This window comes from Pectinophora gossypiella, chromosome 23 (assembly GCF_024362695.1).
Source record: "Pectinophora gossypiella chromosome 23, ilPecGoss1.1, whole genome shotgun sequence".
NCBI classification, from domain to species: Eukaryota; Metazoa; Arthropoda; class Insecta; order Lepidoptera; family Gelechiidae; genus Pectinophora; species Pectinophora gossypiella.
In genome coordinates, this window is record NC_065426.1 from 6,484,703 (window position 1) to 6,506,206 (window position 21,504).

General features: G+C 42.1%; 1 protein-coding gene across 1 annotated transcript in view; it reads left to right on the top strand.

The window, feature by feature from the left end:
- Window positions 1-21,157, top strand: part of LOC126377506 (structural maintenance of chromosomes protein 4) — a 57,698-nt gene extending 36,541 nt beyond the window's left edge. Inside the window, exons 8-24 of the mRNA XM_050025251.1 lie at window positions 770-882; window positions 2,331-2,543; window positions 3,106-3,228; window positions 4,227-4,344; window positions 5,328-5,530; window positions 6,345-6,529; window positions 7,330-7,459; window positions 8,140-8,281; window positions 9,956-10,084; window positions 12,526-12,683; window positions 14,547-14,685; window positions 15,498-15,677; window positions 16,129-16,311; window positions 17,149-17,278; window positions 17,949-18,066; window positions 18,795-18,978; window positions 20,952-21,157. Coding sequence (XP_049881208.1) covers window positions 770-882; window positions 2,331-2,543; window positions 3,106-3,228; window positions 4,227-4,344; window positions 5,328-5,530; window positions 6,345-6,529; window positions 7,330-7,459; window positions 8,140-8,281; window positions 9,956-10,084; window positions 12,526-12,683; window positions 14,547-14,685; window positions 15,498-15,677; window positions 16,129-16,311; window positions 17,149-17,278; window positions 17,949-18,066; window positions 18,795-18,978; window positions 20,952-21,113 — 2,610 coding nt within the window. The 3' untranslated portion in view covers window positions 21,114-21,157. The remainder of the gene's footprint in view (window positions 1-769; window positions 883-2,330; window positions 2,544-3,105; window positions 3,229-4,226; window positions 4,345-5,327; window positions 5,531-6,344; window positions 6,530-7,329; window positions 7,460-8,139; window positions 8,282-9,955; window positions 10,085-12,525; window positions 12,684-14,546; window positions 14,686-15,497; window positions 15,678-16,128; window positions 16,312-17,148; window positions 17,279-17,948; window positions 18,067-18,794; window positions 18,979-20,951) is intronic.
- Window positions 21,158-21,504: the final 347 nt, after the last annotated feature.

Below are 21,504 nucleotides of genomic sequence, written 5' to 3' on the forward strand. Positions count from 1 at the left end.
CTCCCCTCTATTAACCGGAGGGGGTATGGAGCATACTCCACCACGCCGGCTATTAGCCGTAAAAACAGCTCCACCAACCCGTAGTGGAAGGTCGATTAATTCTTTCAAATATAATTCTCTCAGATTCGCCCCGAACTGGGCACCGTCAGGCCTGTTGTCTTAAATTTTGTACCGGGTGATGACCCTTAGCGCTGCCGATTTCTCTAGTCCGGTCAAAAAAAGTACTAAACCTTTCGCAGCGAATTGTGATTTTGTACACTAATGTAAAGCTCCCTAATATGATCTCTCCGACCGATTTCCCCTGATATAATCATCACGACGCTGATGCGCCCTAAGATGGCTTATACGGCTTATCTCCACGGTGAACTCCCGCACTCAGTGAGGGAACGTCAACACACCGTTTCGGTAATTGTAATAAATAGTCGAGGTCTACTGTACATTGTTGCTCGAACTCGTGGATTCTTCTCGTCACAAGCTTGCGCCATTCTAGGCGCTGTGCTGCCAAACCGTCCCGTTGAGAGCTTCAGAGCGTCTTTATACCTGAGGAGTTGTCCGCCATGTTTTCGCTTATCCTCCTCAAGTTCAGAATAAAAGATGCGCTCTCGCATGAGTCGCCAAAGACCCCTGACATAATACACTCTTATATCAGCAAGTAGTAACCGGAGCCAACGACTTCAAGTGAATTCCGCACCACGGATCATTTTCGAAAAGCTTTCGAAGTAGCTGTTAACTACTATTAACTTGGGCTAACCATTTTTTCTTTTGGCAGATCCCGGAGAAGAACACAAGAGAAATAGAAGAATGTGAGAGATTATTGACTCGTCACACGGAGAATAAGAGACAAGCAGAGGAAGAACTGCAGACTGTTATGGCTGGCGTCAGGTGAGCAGTTGACCACGCCTGTGATGGCACACCCCGGACTTACATACATACATAAGATCACGCCTATTTCCCATTGGGGTAGGCAGAGACCACGGAATTCCACTTACTACGATCCTGACACACCACCTTCGCGTCTTTCACTCTCACCAAAGACTTACGCATGCAAGTACCGGACGTGCGCCAATGAGTTGATTAATTTATCTCAAGTGCAGTTTTCACTAACACAGCTGGCTCGACAAGTATAGACGGCGATACGGCTCACCACCCATCACGTTGGTCTAACAGAAATCTTCGTGAGGTGTGGGCGCTTAGTTCAACGTGCGATCGCCTCTGACTAACCTAACTGGGATATAGTCTCGGGCTTATGCTTTGTAAAATACTCGGTCAGTATAAAAATCTAATCCGATAGTTGATTTCTACCATTCAATCTTACAATCTTACTTTCTTATCGTCGCATTCAACGTGTTTACTCTAGAGACATATTAATATAGTAATAACCGAAACAACTTGAGATTGAATTTTACGTACAATTTAATACGGTCCCAATTTTTTGCGCGGCGTGAACACGTGCACGGGTTATTGTGCCTACAATGTTCTGTAAACTATTTTATACGTCGCAAGTCAATAGTGGGTATAACATAAACATGATTAACATTATATTATAACTAAATAAAGGGATGGTACATATGATGAAGATATAGTAAGAAGTGTAAAATTGGGTAATTCAATGCATACAGTTGTTAGTAGCCAATGTACGGTAGTGAATGTTTGGTATGGCAGAAGAAGAATGAAAGTAGGATTAATACCGTAGAAATGAGGTCGTTGCGTAGCATCTGCGGTGTTAAATTGAGTGATAGAGTGAGAAACAGTGTGATAAGAGAGAGATGTGGTGTAAAAGACGATATAGTGACTAAGATTGAGAAGGGAACGTTAAGTTGGTTTGGTCACATAGAGCGCATGAAGGATAATAGGATTATGAAAGCAGTATATAAAGCGAAAGTTGGTGGTAGGGCTGGCAGAGGAACACCTAGAAGACATACAGGGTGTTAGTGACATCGTAACGAAAACTTTGAGGGATGATTCAGGCCATAATTCTGAGTTGATATCAAGTGGAATTTTCCGTCGCAAAAGTATGGAACGGAAAACAATTTAAACAAGCTCTAAAATTTTCATGACTTCTCCGACGGAAAATTCCACTTGATATTAACTCAGAATCATGGTCTGAATCATCCCTCTAAGTATTCGTTACGATGTCACTAACACCCTGTATATTTACCAAATTGGAGATGCGTGCGGGTATGAAACGATTAATGGAGGAAGCAAGAGAAGTGTGTCAGGATCGAAGCCAATGGAATTCGTTAGTCTCCGCTTGCCCCGGTGGGAAATAGGCGTGAGTTTATGTATGCACGTGGATGAATTATTTCAATGTGGCCTTTTTAACCCCCCAGATCTCAAACGCAAGACCTTCAGGAGCAGAAAGACAGGCACCAGGCGAGACTAATAGACCTGAAGAAGGTAGTGGATGAAGCTACCAAGAATTACAAGCTAGCTGAATCAGAACTGAAGATATATCTAAGTACGGAGACTATTGAGAGCGAGAAGTTGCAGAAAATGAAAGAGGCCTACGAAAAAGCTGCTAAAGATTTGAAGGATAAAACGAAGTGAGTCTTTTGTTTATTAATAAATTAATAATATTTTTTTTGTAATAAATTACTAGCGAACACGACAGACTTCGCCCTGTCAAAAAGTTGATAGATATGATTGAATTTCAACTTTGTATAGCGTTAATAAATTGCCTCTTTGACATTAGGAACACACCTGCTTAGGCAACATTGAGTGCTTGTAATATGAACTTTATACAAAAACAATAAAGCTCAAATTGACTGTACGTTTTAGTTAGAAAACGTTTGTATGGGAAAAAGAAAAGGGCTGTTTTTAGGGTTTTTCCGGTAAATATACGATTTTTTCTCGCCGTAAAAACCAACCTTGAAATTCAAGGAAAATTAAAAAAAAAAAGAATTGGCCAAATTGGTCCAGGCGTTGTTAAGTTATGCGCTTACTTACACATTTTGCGATTTATTTTTATAGGTATTATAGACTAGCGAATCCCTAGTGAATCCCAACTATTAATATTATAGAAGTTTCATCGTCCTAAAAGGGACCCTGTACGGATATTGATTAAGAAAATCAAGAGGCATATTTTGATAAATTCTTTACTTTCAGCCAACAAAATTCATTGGAATCCGTGGTACCGCAGAACGAAAGAGAATTGAGTGAACTTCAGTCGAAATGTCAAGAACTGAAGCAGGAAGAAGGGAATGTTGCGAAAGAAGCCAGAAAAGTGAAGTATGTACAGGAATTTATTTATATTTTTCTGGGTAATTGTTGTCCTTTTACGTTGTAACGACCTTTGTTGGTTGAGCGTTGTGCTCACGGAGGTCCCGGGTTAGAATCCCTGTGAGGACATATCACAAAAATCAATTTGTGAGCCCTGGTTTGGCTAGGACATTGCAGGGTGATCACTCGATTGTCGGAAAGTAAGATGATCCTTGCTTCGGTTATTTTACTTATACTTGCATGTTACGAACACACCCTGGACACTCCATACTACCCTGTGCTGCAGACGCTTAAGTGCGAGCGGGACATAGTCCATGCGCTCTCCCTCTTACTCCTTAATGCTTTACGGCCCTTTAAGACTAAAGTAAGACTAAGGCGATTCTCACACTGCCCCGCATCATGCAGCGTAGCGCGTGGATGCGTGTTCTTCCGTTGCTTGTAAGTATCTCTGTTTGTATAGAAAACACGCACAGTCTAACACACAGAAAATGCAACCACGCGCGTTCATGCGGAGAAACATGCACCCCCGCGCGTAGGTGCGGGGCGAGACGCAAGGTATGGCATACCGAATCCCGCAGTGCCGCGCGTGATTTTGGAACGACTTTAAATGAAATAAGAGCCGCCGTGCGTTAATCTACAAAACGCCCCAACGCTTGTGAGTGCGTAAAAAACCCGCACGATGATGCAGATCTGCACTCCCGCAGGCACGCGCGTAGGTGCGTCGAATCAACATGCAGCATGATGCGGTGCAGTGTGAGAATCGCCTAAGAGGGGTAAGATCGGCGCCCGATACGAATTGGTACGGGGCGGAGAGTTACTGGTCTATACTTAGTATGATTCTTTACTATACGACATTGATTTTCCATATTTTGTTTGGGATTTTTGGGGCATTCTGCATCGAGCGGCCATTCTGAGCTGTCGTTTATTCAGAGCTTGCGCTGTGCTGGCTTTATTTTTTTATTAAGAATACTTAGCTGGATAATACACATGTATTTATACATTTTCAGAGCACAGCTAGAAGAGTCGAGGCAAGCAATGAGTGCGAACAGATCTCGCGGGAGAGTGTTGGACGCTCTAATGAAGGAGAAGAGAGATGGACGGATACCTGGCATTTATGGGAGGCTGGTTCGTATACTATAACACTTTGACATTTAATTTCAATAATCCATACCAATACCTATTATTATAAATTTGACACCTAATAAGACACGACGATTTTATTAAAAACATCATAGAAGGGAAGTTACATGGAAAGAGATAAAGGGGAAGACCAAGAAGAGCTTACGTGGAACAGATTAGATAAAAGGTGAACGTCGTGTCTTATAATGAAGTAAAGGAATTGGCCTTTGATAGACAAGAATGGAGAATGCTACACTGACAAGAGCGTGGCTTTTAAATTAGTGATGATGATTCTTATAAATGGGAATGTGTGTGTGTGTATGTGTGCGTGTAGGGAGCGCTGGTAATTTGTAATAAAACCCCACACAAACAATTGAATGAACTGTATTACTTAGGATATTAAATTAAATTACAAGATCCAAACATTGAGACGCGTTGGCTTGCTCGCGCTAGAGATGTGACTGACCATAAATGGTAGACTATTAGGTATGTCCCATACAGTGCGTCTGTCTGTCTGTTTGTTTGTCTGTCTTTCACGGCTAAACGGAGCGACGAACTGACTTGAGTTTTAGTGGACAGAGGCTATTTTTTGTCTCTTTCTAACCCCCCACTTCTCTAAAATGGGGGTTTGACGTTTGTATGAAGCATTCCGCAATTTTCAAGGTAGAAAGCCAAAAAATTGTGTGCAGACTGTTTTGACTAACAAAAGAATCGTGCATTATTTTTTTGTGGAAATCTGCCCCCAACCGTTTTTATGGGACTGTTCGCAGTTTTCAAGGTAGGAAGCTAAATTTTGGTACATTAGGAAAGGGGAACCGTGTTATACCGAATTTTACGCGACAAATTTCGGTATAACCTAGTTTGGCCTCTGGTGAGGAGCGGAGAGTTGCCGTTCTATACGTAGGAGTTCTATAAAGGAGCAAATAGCTACTGTACTGTACTTCAGACAAAACCATCATAGCGTGCCACTAAGCGATGAAAATTTCCAGGGCGACCTCGGAGGTATAGACAGCAAATACGATGTGGCGATATCGACGTGTTGCGGCGCCCTAGACAATATAGTAGTAGACACCGTGGAGACGGCGCAGGCCTGCGTGGCGCACCTCAAGGCCCACGACATCGGCCGCGCCACCTTCATTGCTCTCGACAAGCAAGAACATCTGAAGCAGCAGTATGAGAGGAAGGTTCAATAGTAAGTTTAATCCCCCTCTGAATTGTAATCTTACTCTCCGGCCCGCGTCAGTTAGTATCGAGAGCCGAGCTTTATGTACTTTATGCACTTTGGTACCATGGCACATTAACTTTTTTGACAAATTGAACTGTAAGTCTCACTAAATGTCAAATATGTTAGTGCGACAGAGTCCCAAAGTGGGTACATTTTATTTCTCATGACTGTACCTCACCTCTTCTGGTTTTTTTTTATTTAAATGGCCGTAAGCCGCTAAGGATAAGAGGAAGTTGCGTGTAGATTATTAAGAAACTTTTCTTTCATATGGAATGGAGGAATCTTCTTCTTCTAGTGTGGGTTGTGGGGTGAAATACCAGCCGCCAAACATCAGTAAATTACTATTTAAGTTGGTCCCGGTTACCACCGGGACCAACGGTTTAACGTGCCTTCCGAAACACGGATCATCTTACTTTCAGACAATCAGGTGATCAGCCTGTAATGTCCTAGCCAAGCGGAGTAACAACCTCATCAACCCTGGTGTCAGGGTTGCTATTGAGTCGCCAAAGGCCCCAGACATGGCTCATGTAACGACTACTTTCAGTAAGGTAGTAACCGGGACCAACGGCTTAACGTGCCTTATGTCCTATACAAACTAGCCTTTCCCCTAAGCCTTATTATTATTAGCCTTTGTTCTAACCTTTTCTCATTAACATATTCGACATGTAGTGAGACTTTGTTTCAATATATCAATTACTTTAATTTGACAAAACCGACATGGTTCTAAGTGTAATGCTTGTTTGCTGGTGAAGGCACTTACATAAGTTTTATCCACTTCTAGCCCAGGAAACGTTCCTCGTCTGTTCGACCTAGTGAAAGTGAAGGACGATAGGGTGTTGCCAGCGTTCTACTTCGCATTGAGGGATACCCTAGTTGCCACAGATTTGGACGAGGCGTCGCGTATCGCGTATGGAGCCACTAGGTATAGGGTGGTCACACTGAAAGGAGATGTCATTGAAATTGCTGGTGAGGAGATTTATTTTTCATCTTTTTGTGTTGTCGTAAGACCAGGTTTTCTACAGAAATAGTTAAATGATGATTATTAAAAGTTGACTCGACCATAGACTGCGATACGGCTCACCACCTATTTATAACGTTGGTCTGACAGAAAGCTCGGTGAAGTGTGGGTACTTGTTCATCTTGCGATAGATACCCCATTTAGGATATAGTCGTGACCTCATGTTCACCAATGACGCAGCTAAATATGAAGAGAAAGAAAATAATATTTATTCGACATTGTAATGGTTTCATCCCCTTAGCATTATCCCGTTTTTAACAGGGTCCGCTCACCTAACCTGAAGATTTGAAAGGTCCGGGTTTTTACAGAAGCGACTGCCTGTTTGACCTTCCAACCCGCGAAGGGAAATCCAGTCACATACCTCCGAAAATGCATTTCTCAGAAATGTGGGCACGATGTTTTCCTTCACCGCTGAGCACGTGATAATCATTTATGAACCAACTAGTCATTTTTTTTATAACACTCACCCGTGCTTCGAGAAACTCACAAAGAGAAAATTAAATCGAAAATATCTGACTTGGACGGAACTTGACCCCGCAGCTCTTGTCAAGCCGAAACGAGCGTGTGTGAGAAATGTATTTTCAGAAGTATGTGACCTAACCTGTATTGGGCTGGTTTTCCCTTCGCGGTTGGAATGTCAGACAGGCAGTCGTTTCTGTAAAAAACCGGACTTGTCAAATCTTCAGGTTAGGTAAGCGGACCCTGTGAAAAACGGGATAATGCTAGATGATGGTTGTTTAAATTCTAGGTACAATGTCTGGTGGTGGCAGGACGACGATGCGCGGTCGTATGTCGTCTTCTGTACAACAGGACACCAGCGAACAAGACCCCCGGGTCCTGCAGGCCAATGAGAAGAAGCTACAGGACTTGGAGCAGAGGTAGGGTTCATTGTTATGTGGATATGTCTATGTGAAAACGCACTATAGCCTTTTCTCCTTTCTTCGTCTAACAGAAATCCCGGTGAGGCGTGGATACTTGGTTTGTCTTGAGATGGATATACTATTGCCTGCCCCAAAAAACAATATAGATAGTGCTGTACATATTTTTTTTCGCTTGACCTTCTTATTATATGTAATTTTTTTTCGGTATAAATGATGACCCTTTGTGTTATATCCAGGCACAATTACATGATATTATATTCATCATCACCAGCCCATTAACGTCCCCATTGCTGGGGCACGGGCCTTCCCTATGGATGGATAGGGAGATCGGGCCTTAAACCACCACGCGGGCCCAGTGCGGATTGGTGGTTATTAACGACTGCTAGTGCAGCCGGGACCAACGGCTTAACGTGCATTCCGAAGCACGGAGGAGCTCGAGATGAAAACTTTTTTTTGTGGTCACCAATCCTATGGCCGGCCTTTGCGAAAGTTGCTTAACTTCAACAATCGCAGACCGAGCGCGTTAACCGCTGCGTCACCGAGCTCCTCATATTATGCTTCTGCGATTACATTGTATTTTGGAATAATTATGTACCCGAATAATGACGAACGAATAACTCATACTTTTATAACTAGTATTAGTAGTAGTAATGTGTAATATTTTCTTCTACTAAAAGGCTAACAGACATCCGCGGCCAACAAGGGTCGTTAGAAGACTCGATAGTATCACTGCAGCGGAGTACACGCGAAGGGAAAACTACGCTTCATAAACTTAACGTGGAACTAAGGAGCTTGACTGAACAAGTACCAGTTTTAAAGGTAATATGTTCATAAATATACCCGACACGGATTAAAGTTAATTGAAAGGGACTATTCGTTCCATTTACGAACCGTTCAGAATGATTTGGGTATAACTTTCAGAAGTTTTATCACATTTTGTGACGTTTATTCTTGCACGTCACTGTGGTACGGTCACGAGTGCTAATATGTATACACTTTGGTACCATCATCATCATCATCAGCCGTATGACGCCCACTGCTGGGCATAGGCTTCCCCCAAGGATCTCCACGACGGTCGATCCTGCGCTGATCGCATCCAGCGGCTTCCCGCGACCTTCACCAGATCGTCGGTTCACCTTGTAGCGGGCCTACCCACTGAGCGACACTTTGGTACCATGTCACATTAACTTTTTTGACAAATTGAACCGTAAGTCTGATTAAATGTCAAATATGATAGTGCGACAGAGTCCTAAAGTGGGTACATTATATTGCTCATGACTGTACACTGGCTTGCTTTTCAATCGGGGAGAGACGGTTTGAACACCTATATTGAACTTGCACCAAGTTATTAATTAGTCTTAAGTGCAAGCATGGTATAAGAAGACCAGGTATGCTCAATCCTATGACACGCCGCCATTGTTAGCCCTAGATGACGTAAGTGTTACTATTAAATTGGTATCTCCAACATTCCAAAGACGTAAATTAAGTGAATTACTGACTAATGTATTTAATTACTATTACTTGTCACATATATAAAAGTCATCAAAACTGTACGTAAATCTTTTACTAAAAGTACAAAATTTCCTTGCAAAGTAAATAAAACATTGGACGTTGGTAATTATTTTTTTCAACAGCCTCCGTGGTCTAGTGGTTAGAGCGTTAGGCTCACGATCTGGAAGTCCGGGTTCGATTCCCGATGGGGACATTCTCGAAATCACTTTGTGAGACTGTCCTTTGTTTGGTAAGGACTTTTCAGGCTTGAATCACCTGATTGTCCGAAAAAGTAAGATGATTCCGTGCTTCGGAGGGCACGTTAAGCCGTTGGTCCCGGCTATTAGCCGTAAAAACACCTCCACCAACCCGCAGTGGAGCAGCGTGGTGGAGTATGCTCCATACCCCCTCCGGTTGATTGAGGGGAGGCTTGTGCCCAGCAGTGGGACGTGTATGGGCTGTTTTTGTAATTTATTTTTTACGAAATGGCAACGTAGGGTGGAATGACGTCAGCTGGGCTAACCTTGAAATGCTAGCTGTCAGTTTTGAGCATACCTGGTTTTCTTATACCATGAGTGCAAGTTTCACCAACACAATTGGCTCGACCATTATAGACGACGATACGGCTCACCACCTATCACGTTGGTCTAACAGAAAGCTCGGTGAGGTGTGGGTTCTTAGTTCATCTGGCGATGGATGTACGATAAGGTGTAAAAGTCCAATCAGTTTCTTGCAAAGTAATTAACTGGTTGCATTTAAGACCTCCTGGTTACGTGTGATTTCTGTAATAAACCAAAAACATAAGTTTTATAATTATGACAACTAATGGTTTATAATTTCACCACTGCTTACAAATAATTCGCTGGGCTCAGTGACTGCATTTTTGCTCTTTGATTGTACCTATGAATACGAAAATTCGGATGTAGTCGTGAGCTTATGTTGTTTTATGTTCTTGCGGAACATTCCCGTTCATGTAACTACTGATATTAACATTAATTTCAGAATCAAATCAAACAACAAGAAGGTAAAGTCTCGTCGTGCAAGGTGGACCCGAAACAGAAGAAAAGGCTGGAAGATGCGCTCAGGGCCGCTGAGGAGAAACTTGATGAGGCGAAACAAGCTGCAGGAGAGGTAAAGAGATTGTATTGTTAAGGGAGTTGGTGACACCGTAATTAGTATACTTTATTGCACTTAACAACTAGTTACATCACAAACAAGAAATGGACGTTTACAAGGGTGGACTTATCTCTAAGAGAGATCTCTTCCAGCCAACCCAGAGGTAGTATTAGAGTAACTGCGGAAGAATAAAAAGAGGTGCAATATATTAAATACATTATAATAATTATATCTACATATAAAACCGTTTAAAAATATATATATACACAAACATATGCCTAAGCCTCTATAAATATATACACATATAAAATATACTATACCTACATACATACCTATTATATATATAACAATATACTTAGACTACGAATACTCTATGGATAAAAAGTGCTCTTTGACTCTCTTCTTAAAAATTAGGTAAGAGGAACTCTCCTGAACTACCCTCGTAACCATATCATAAGGAATAATACTACGTATAGAACGGCAAATCTCCGCTCCCCACCAACGGCTGAGCTAGGTTTACCTCACTTACAACCACACATAGTTGTAAGTCTTAGAAACACCACACACTCAGGCTGGTCACCTGATTGTCCAAAAAGTAAGATGATCCGTGCTTCGGAAGGCACGTTAAGCCGTTGGTCCCGGTAACTACTTACTGATGTAAGTACGTAGTCATTACATGAGTCATGTCAGGGGCCTTAGGCGGCTCAATAATAACCCTGACACCACGGTTGCTGAGGTTGGTAATCCACTTCACAACCCACACGATATAAGAAGAAGAGTCTTAGAAATTATGTAGAAACGGTGGAGTTTATATAGGCTGTTTATGCAAAGTAGCATGGAGAATGCTACACCGACAAGAGCGTGGCTCTTAAATTAGTGATGTGATGATGTACAGTAAGGGAATGATAAAGTTCGTCACCTTTAGATAAATTTGAGATGAGACTTAAGATGATTTCGCTTGCACTGCAAGTACACGTTGGCATACCGGTATGTTGATACATAACATAAACTGCCTATATACGTCCCACTGCTGGGCACAGGCCTCCCCTCAATCAACCGGAGGGGGTATGTAGCATACTCCACCACGCTGCTCCACTGCGGGTTGGTGGAGGTGTTTTTACGGCTAATAGCCGGGACCAACGGCTTAACGTGCCTTCCGAAGCACGGAATCATCTTACTTTTTCGGACAATCAGGTGATTCAAGCCTGAAAAGTCCTTACCAAACAAAGGACAGTCTCACAAAGTGATTTCGACAATGTCCCCATCGCGAATCGAACCCGGACCTCCAGATCTTGAGCCTAACGCTCTACCCACTAGACCACGGAGGCTGGTATGTTGATACCGCGGTATTTTTGAACCGGTATACCGGTACAAAAACAAAGCTGCCAACATTTTAACAAAATGAATTGTCATTCATAAAATAAGGTTTTGCTTTATAAACAAAAAATACCATATCTTTTTTCATAAATATCATACCAATAAGTAGGTTTTAGTTTAACTTCGAATTCGTTCTAAATAAAAAGAAAACAATGTTGCTGCAAGCAAATCTAAACTTTCTAATCGAACAGTTAAGTATAATTTTCTATGCAACCGTTATTTCTGTGACTAATTTACGTTAATTTACGTTATATGAGCTCGTAACTCGTAACGAATCAATTTGAAAACTGTCGAACCTTTTCGGGTAGTGTTGTAAAAAACTCGAGTCTTATAAAACTTAAGCTATTTTTTGAAGTCTTGACAATATTTTATGAAATCTATGAATTGATAATTTCGCTTTTAAAAAAGCTTTTATTTCGACAAAATAACAAACAATACGTACAAGTATACAACACGGTACACGTGTTATGTCGATGTATGTGTCTATTGTTAGATAGAAAAGAATCGATCAGCGTAATCTCGACTGATAGATACATCACTATGCTAATGAAAGTCACAATACTAGCTTTTTTCTAGCTTTACTTTGTCAGATCTAGTTCTTATCGTTATTGAAATATAATCACTAATTGTACTTCTTCTATCGTGTGGATTGTGAGGTAGATTACCAACCCCACCATCCCTGGTGTCAGGGTTATTACTGAGCCGCCATAGGCCCCTGACATGACTCATGTAACGACTACGTACTTACATCAGTAAGTAATAGCCGGGACCAACGGCTTAACGTGCCTTCCGAAACACGGATCATCTTACTTTCGGACAATCAGGTGATCAGCCTGTAATGTCCTAACCAAACTAGGGATCACAAAGTAATTTTTGTGGTATGTCCCCACCGGGATTGGAACCTGGGACCTCCGGATCGTGAGTCCAACGTTCAACTACTGGTCCACAGAGGCCATTGGAGGAATGAAATACTGGTATACCGGACGTGTTCCACGAAGGCCGTTAATTACCAAATTAACTAATTGTACTGAACTAGTGGTTCTATTTAATACCATCTCATCATCATCATCATCTTATAGGTAGAGGAACAAGTGCAAGAAGTGGACGTCCAAATCACAGCAGTTGCCGGCGGTAAGGTCAAGGACCTCCAGAAGGGGGTCGATGACCTCGCCAAGAAGATCGTCAAGATATCCAATGAAATCACCAAACTGAAAGTCGCTATCAACACTAGTTTGAGGTAAGATGATCGATATTATACCCAAGAATAAAATATAATCCTACGTATAGAAGGTACCCTGGTGAATTTCAGGTACAGTTAGGTAGTTACCCAGAATGGTACACCAGTAAAATTACATGCGACTTAAAGGAAAAAGCGGTCTGGTATAAAAATTACACTTCGGTTGCGCAGCCGCCTAGGCACTAAAAGTAGTCCTGCGCAGATGACTGCTACCGAAGATAGGATATATCATAATAATCCAACATTGGTCGAGCAGGCGCCATAGTCCCCAATAGCTCCAGTATCCCGGTCCACTAACCCCCAACCCAATAGCCCAGTTCCCTTTGTTCCCATAATCTGCAATAGTCCTACACGGACCGGGGATTGTCTTTGGGTGCACTCCCATAGTGCATACAGGGATAATCGCCGGTTGGTGTCACATCACATTAAGATTAAACTGTCTTAAGGGGCCTGTGTGTGTGTTGCCTTCGGCCCCACGCAAGCCTTCCAAAAGTCCGGGACTCCATAGGCCCGAGATATGGAAAAGACATCATCATCAGCCGTATGACGCCCACTGCTGGGCATAGGCCTCCCCCAAGGATCTCCACGACGATCGGTCCTGCGCTGCCCGCATCCAGCGGCTTCCCGCGACCTTCACCAGATCGTCGGTCCACCTTGTAGCGGGCCTACCCACTGAGCGTCGTCCGACACGTGGTCGCCATTCCAGAACCCTTCCGCCCCAGCGGCCATCGGTTCTCCTCGCCATAGCGAGGCACATATGTCCTGCCCACTGCCACTTCAGCTTTGCAATTCTCCGAGCTATGTCGGTGACTTTAGTTCTCCTGCGGATCTCCTCATTGGAAACGACATACATAATAATAATAAAAAGGTTTATCCAATGTCAAGATTTATCATCATACTTCGCCCCGCACAAATACGAACTTTTACCGAGCCTAACCATGGGGGTCGCTTTGGTCTATTTAAGCGTTTAAGGCGGAAGAAAGGCGAGGGGCGTTTCTCTCCCTCGCACGCATGGTGTAAAGTGATACAAGGCAAGAAAGAGTTTTTTGTATGTATAGTCCGGGCTGTGTTCATACGACTCGTCATGTGTCTATGATGTTTTCCTTCACCACTGAACAGGAGTGCAATATAAATAATTTCAGTAAATCTTTATTTAAACATCTCATGGAAAAGATCTCTTAGCTATAAGTTAACTGTAAGTATTTTAAAACATAATAACTTTAAGCGAACTCCACTCCCACAGACAAACCGAGGAATTGGTTTCGTGGGGTTTTATTGTATCAATATTTTCTGTATTTTTATGAAAAATAAACATTTTACTTACTTACGTGATAATGATTTATACCAAACATGAATTCATAAACATTCCAAAAAGTAATGGTTTAGGCCAGTGATAGGATTCGAACCTGCGACCTCACAGTGTGTGTCAAGTGTCAGTCTTCCAACTGAGCTACCACGGCTTAATTATTTCATGATTTTTTTTATACCTTTCAACTGATTGATTCCGTGCTTCGGAGGGCACGTTAAGCCGCTTGTCCCGGCTATTAGCCATAAAAACATTTTTTTTTATTTTTTTTAACGTTGGGAAATGCATTACGCATACCACGCCGCCTGGGGGGGGGGGCGACGTGGTTATGTGGGACTCCCCGGGTGTCGCCACCCGGTATACCCACTAAAACCCAACGGTGTTCCTCCTTGCCGCCGTGTGGCGGGGATACGGGAACGCAATTGCACACAACCGCGTCAGCCATAAAAACATATCCACCAACCCACAGTAGACCCCCTCCCCGACTGAGGGGAGGCCTGTGCCTAGCAGTGGGGCGTTTATAGGCTGTTTATAAATATATATATTTTTTTATACAGAAACTCCAAGAAGTCGAAAGACAAGATAACCCAAATGGAAACGGACTTAAAAGAAACAGAGAAGAATATGGAGAGACTGAACAATGAGAAGAAACAGCTTGTCTTGGACACACAGCAGTTCACAAAAGAGTTGGAAGACGTAAGGATATGTACTATTTATTTTTTTGCTTATAAAAATGCCGTTTCAAGTACTTGACAAAAGTGGTATGTCGAGATCGTAGTAAGTGGAATTCCGTGGTCTCTGCCTACCCCAAAATGGGAAATAGGCGTTATGTATGTATGTGTGGTTTAAGGCCCGATCTCCCTATCCATCCATAGGGAAGGCCCGTGCCCCAGCAGTGGGGACGTTAATGGGCTGATGATGATGATGATGTATGTCAAAAAAGGATTTGCTTTGTAGGTTATAAGAAGTGGCTAATCTATAATGTTTTTTTTTTTTAAATAAAATAGGTTCGCGTTTAACCACAATCTCACCTGATGGTAAGTGACGATGTGGTCTAGGGTGGATCACGCTTACCTAGCAAATGCCTATTCACTACAAAGTAGTATAGTTGTAATCTTACGTTATGTTATTTTACATGTTTGTTGTTAACATGTTTGTTGTGTTTATTGTTAACGGCCTCCGCGATCAGAAGGTCCCGGGTTCGAATCCCGGTTGGGACATATCACAAAAATCACTTTGTGATCCCTAGTTTGGTTAGGACATTACAGGCTGACCTGATTGTCCGAAAGTAAGATGATCCGTGTTGCGAAGGCACGTTAAGCCGTTGGTCCCGGTTACTACATACTGATGTAAGTAAGTAGTCGTTACATGAGCCATGTCAGGGGCCTTTGGCGGCTTAATGATAACCCTGACACCAGGGTTGGTGAGGTTGGTAATCCACCTGACAACCCACACGATGGAAGAAGACATGTTTGTTGTATTTATCTTACTTTACCAACGTGTTACAGCTCGATGAAAAGATCTCCGAAGGGTCAGGCGAATTCTCGGAGCTGAAGCAAGAGATATCCAAACTGCAAAGCAAGGAGAATAAAATCAAAAGCGAGCGCCTCGAGGCGAACAATGCTGTTAGTAAAATGGAGAAAACTATACAGGATTGTAAGAGCAAGTCGCCTATGTGGGAGAAAGAGGTATGTAGATTGTTTTTGAGGAGTTATTAGTGCGTATTCTTCTGCAGAAACACATACATAAACTCACGCCTATATAAGCTGTTAGTGACATCGTAATGTATACTCAGAGATGATTCAGACATGATTGTGAGATGATATCAAGTGGAATTTTCATGTTATTGTGCTTCGGAAGGTACATTTAGCCGTAGGTTCTGGGCTACTAACCCAAACAGCTCCACCAACTCGCAGTGGTGGAGCGTGGTGGAGTATGCTCCATACCCCTCCTTGATTAAGGGGACATTTGAGAAAGCAAATTTGAATCCAATTATCAAATAATTCGACTGAACTTTGTTTGGCCGTGAAATACTTATACACACGTTCAGTGCTTATTTATTTTTTATTGGTAAGATGGTAATTGTGAAAAATACTCTACAAATTGCTTAAAACTTTATGACTATTATATGAATTTCAGCTCACAACCCTGAAACTAGAAGACCCAGGGATAGACGGCGTACCTGGCATAGAAAGACCAACGCCTCTTGAGAAGCACACCGCTGAGGAACTAGAGGAGATATCCGTTGATGAGCTTAGGAACCGACTGTCCGCGCAGAAGACTAGGATTGGAGACGCTAAGCCGAATTTACAAGCCATATTGGTATGTATCTCTTCATTCGTGTGACAATGGCCAAACCCACCATCCCTGGTGACAGGGTTACTATTGAACCATGCCAGGACCTTTTGGCAGCTCAATAATAGTCTAATAAGTGGTTGTTTCGTGGTACTGGTTGCCTGGAAGAAATTACTGTAAGCGACTATGCCACCTATGTATTATGTCGGCTTGTTAAAATTAAGTTCTGTGCAAAATAGTATATTTGATTTGATTTTGATTAATAACCCTGACACCAGTGTTGCTGAGGTTGGTAATCCACCTTACACCCTACACGATAGAAGATTGGGTATAAGAATAGTACAAGAAATGCAAACAATAATAGCTTTTACCTTAGTTGTATTCTGTAGCATTTTCGAATCTTTTGTGGTTCATATAAACTACAAGCTGTTGTTACCTGAAGTTTCATAAAAATTTAGCTACCCCTTGAATTTCGCAAAATCCCGTCTTAGTGAGCACCTATGTCCTAAAAGGAATCCCCCGAAAACTTGACACTCCTAGCAGTTGTAGTTTTTGAGATTTCGAAGTGAGTGAGTCAGTCAGTTACCTTTCGTCATGGAATAAGCAATAACACTATGTATAGAACGGCAACTCCGCTCCTCACCAGCATGTGAGATAGGTTTACCTCACTCCCCCTCGAACATAGTTTAGTCTTAAATCGTGTGGCGTCATAAGTCACACACACAGGTGTACGAATTATCATTGACATTGGTCAATGTGTGTTGTTTGTGGCAAACGAGGTTGTTTGTATGGAGTGTCCAAGATGTATATTTAAGTGTACTGCGTATTGCTGTGAATATATTATGGAATGCATTTATGTTTCAGGATTACAAAGCGAAAGAGGAGTTGTACATCAAACGCGCGGCGGAGTTGGACGAAATAACGACGCGAAGGAACGAAATGCGCGCCCTCTACGACCAACTTAAGAAGAAACGTACCACCGACTTCTTATGTGGTAAGATTATTATCTAACATAGCATCGAGCTACTTTTAAAGCGCACCCCTGATGCCGGGCAGCAGCGGTATCAGTACTGGTTGGAGGTCGAGGAAATAGTAGGGCTCTAGCTAGAACATCGGTCGGTGTACTGCGGAACGGAAGGCGATTGGGGCAACCACCGTTCTACACGCCCTATCTATGGAGTAATGGCAATTACTCCACCGACAAGAGCGCAGCTCTTAAATAAAGACAGAGAGCATCGAGCCTGTATTCGGAGGTCCCGGTTCGAAACCCGATGGGGACATAGCACAAAAATCACTTTGTGATCCCTAGTTTGGTTACGACATTACAGGCTGATCACCTGATTGTCCGAAAGTAAGATGATCCATGCTTCGGAAGGCACGCTAAGCCGTTGGTCATCAACAATGGTCTAGTGGTTAGAGTTAGGTTCACGATCTGGAGGCCCGGGTTCGATTCCCGATGGGAACATTGTCGAAATCACTTTGTGAGAGTGTGCTTTGTTTGGTAAGGACTTTTCAGGCTTGAATCACCTTTCTTTTGTCTGTTTGTCTGAAAAAGTGAGATAAGAGCCTGTGCCCAGCAGTGGGATGTATATAGGCTGTTTATGATGTATGTGTGATCATACATAAAAATATCATATTAATAAAATATTATATTGTTTTTACAGGCTTCAACACAATAACAACGAAGCTAAAAGAGATGTATCAAATGATAACATTGGGAGGCGATGCTGAATTAGAGTTGGTCGACTCTTTGGATCCGTTTACCGAGGGAATCATTTTCAGGTAAACTTTTTTTTTTATTCAACATCCTTACGGCATAAAGTTTCAGAAGGTTCTTAAGTCACATAATTGACTGACTTAATGACGCTTCAAGGAGACGTAGGAAGGCCTCCGTGGTCCAGTGATTTATGCGTTGGGTTTACGATCCGGAGGTTCCGACCAAGTTATTTATTTATCTTAAGTGCAAGCATGGTATAAGAAAACCAGGTATGCTCAATCCTATGACAAGCCGCCATTGTCAGCCCTTGATGACGTCAGTGTTACCATTAAATTGGTATCTCCAACATTCTAAGGAATTGGAAGAAAGAATTAATGACAATAAGTGAATTACTGATTCATCTATTTAATTACTATTATTTAAACTGTACAGTCATGAGCAATATAATGTACCCACTTTAGGACTCTGTCGCACTAACATATTTGACATTTAGTGAGACTTACAGTTCAATTTGTCAAAAAAGTTAATGTGACATGGTACCAAAGTGTATACATATTAATGCTCGTGACCGTACGTAATTCTTTTACTGAAAGTTCATTGGACGTGGGTAATTTATTCTTTACGAAATGGTAACGTAGGGTTGGATGACGTCAGCTGGGCTAACCTTGAAATGCCAGCTGTCAGTTTTGAGCATACCTGGTTCTCTTATACCATGACACAGTAAATAATAATCAAATAATAAAAAATATATATTAAATAATAATTATTTTTAAATCTTGTCTGTTTATTCCAGCGTCCGGCCTCCCAACAAGTCTTGGAAGAACATATCAAACCTCTCGGGCGGTGAGAAGACTCTCTCGTCTTTAGCGTTGGTGTTCGCGCTACATTACTACAAACCTACCCCTCTCTATGTGATGGACGAAATAGACGCAGCGTTGGATTTCAAGAACGTGTCGATCGTCGCCAATTATATCAAGGTGAAATTATAAAGTACTCTTCTTTCTTTATAAATGAGTATCACGTGCTCAGCGGTGATGGAAAACATCGCGAGGAAACCCACATACCCGAGAAATGCATTTCGGAGGTGTGACCTAGCCTGTATTGGGCTGGTTTTCCCTTCTAGGGTTGGTTGGTCAGACAGACAGGCAGTCGCTTCTGTAAAAAACCGGATCTGTCAAATCTTCAGGTTAGGTAAGCGGACCCTGTGAAAAACGGGATAACGCTAGATGTTAATTTTTTCTCACAGAATCACAATATGACAACATGAGGAGGCAAAAGGCACAACTTATTTCTAACAGAAATTTCTTCTTCATTCTTTCTTAAGTCTGCCAACAAAAAGTACCTCTGACTATCCCAATTGGGGATGTTTTTGTGATCCTGTGTCAATATTTCAGGAAGGTCGATAAACATTCAATTTTCCGAGTAGGATGGATATATAAGCTTAAAAATAAGTGATTCCTGTTGTAAGGTCAATTATGGAATGATTTACGTCTAGATGAACTTTATTTATGAACTTAGCTACCCCTAGGGATTACTAACAAGCGCCTATAGTCTGTTTCAAAAAGATTTCAACACGTTGGCAGTCCAGTGATCCATATACATGACGGATTAGCTCTAAACGTTCGTGAACCATATATATCAGAGTCCAGACGTCGGAGAAAAGTCATTTGCGCAGGATATATTATAGTGCTCAGGTGTGTGCGCCTACACAGGAGCACTCTCTCGTCCTGATCTCACTAGTTACACGGTCACTAAGAAACGATCAGGGGCCTGTTTAATAAAACTTCAATTGTAAATTACAATGACAATATGATGTACATTGCGGAGTGTGTGATCACGAATATTTTGCAGTTTCATATTAGCTACGTAATGAACACCAAATTGTCGTTGTAATTTTCAATTGTAAGTTTTATTAAACAGGCCCCAGGTATGTACTAAGGGCGGGTGCTCTCCATTTGGATTCCGGGTAATTTATATTACCTTGGCTACTTGTACAGCCTCCGTGGTCTAGTGGTTAGAGCGTTAGGCTCCCGATCTGCAGGTCCGGGTTCGATTCCCGATGGGGACATTGTCGAAATCACTTCGTGAGACTGTCCTTTTTTGGTAAGGACTTTCAGGCTTGAATCACCTGATTGTCCGAAAAAGTAAAATGATTCCGTGCTTCGGAGGGCACGTGAAGCCGTTGGTCCCGGCTATTAGCCCTAAAAACGCCTCCACCAACCCGCAGTGGAGCAGCGTGGTGGATTATGCTCCATACTCCGATTGATTGAGGGGAGGCCTGTGCCCAGCAGTGGGACGTATATAGGCTGTTTATATATGTACTTGTTCAGAGCCCTGAGTGCGGCCCTTGAAAGTTCTAGTTTTTTTTTAATGCTAGTAAGACATATAACTATATGTCACATAGTAAGACATATATCACAATGCACTCAATAGGTATTGTGAAGTGTTTAGAATACATTTATTATTATTTACGTTTTTAACAGGACGTATAAAAATTTAAGTATTAAGTGGGACTTACAAGGAAGTCAAAACATTTTTATGGGGACTTCTTCTTTCGTGTGGGTGGTGAGGTGGAGTACCAACGTCATCAACCCTGGTGTCAGGGTTACTATTGAGCCGCCAAAGGCCCCTGACATGGCTCATGTAACGATTACTTACTTACATCAGTAAGTAGTAACCGGGACCAACGGCTTAACGTACCTTCCGAAGCACGGATCATCTTACTTTTTGGACAATCAGGTAGGTGATCATCCTGTAATGTCCTAACCAGAGATCACAAAGTGATTTTTGTGATATGTCCTCACCGGGATTCGACCCCGGGACCTCCGGATCGTGAGCCCAACGCTCAACCACTGGACCACGGAGGCCGTTGGACTGGGGACTGTCAACGTGTTAAGTAACCAGAATCCATATCAACACACTAAAACTCTTAAAATCTTTTTTTTCACAGGAACGCACGAAAAACGCACAGTTCATCATAATATCGCTACGCTACAACATGTTTGAGGTATCCAACCGTCTAGTTGGTATCTATAAGACGGAGGACTGCACCAAATCCGTTACTATTGAAAATAAGCTGCCGGAGCAACCTAATATGGATATTGAAGTTTGAATTGAATCTGAAGGGGCTGATGTAGTAATCACATTGTTTTAAGTTTACGCGGTTATTATCATAATTAAAGCACATAATAACGGGTTCTTACCGCGTTTAAATGGGGATATGAGACTCCCGATAAGTCAGTCCCGGTGAGTCTGTCGAAATATCGGGAGTCTCATATCCCCATTTAAGCGCGGTAAGAACCCGTTATTATGTGCTTTAATTATGATGTGGTAATCGTTGAATTAAATGGGTATTTGTCGGAAGTCAATGAATTATAATTAACTAATACTTACATTTACCACATTTGCATGTTACAATAAATTAATGACGCTGATTCCCGTATACACCATCTCTTTCGCATTTTCTTTCATAAAACATTTTTTTTTTATAAACTTTTTCGCAT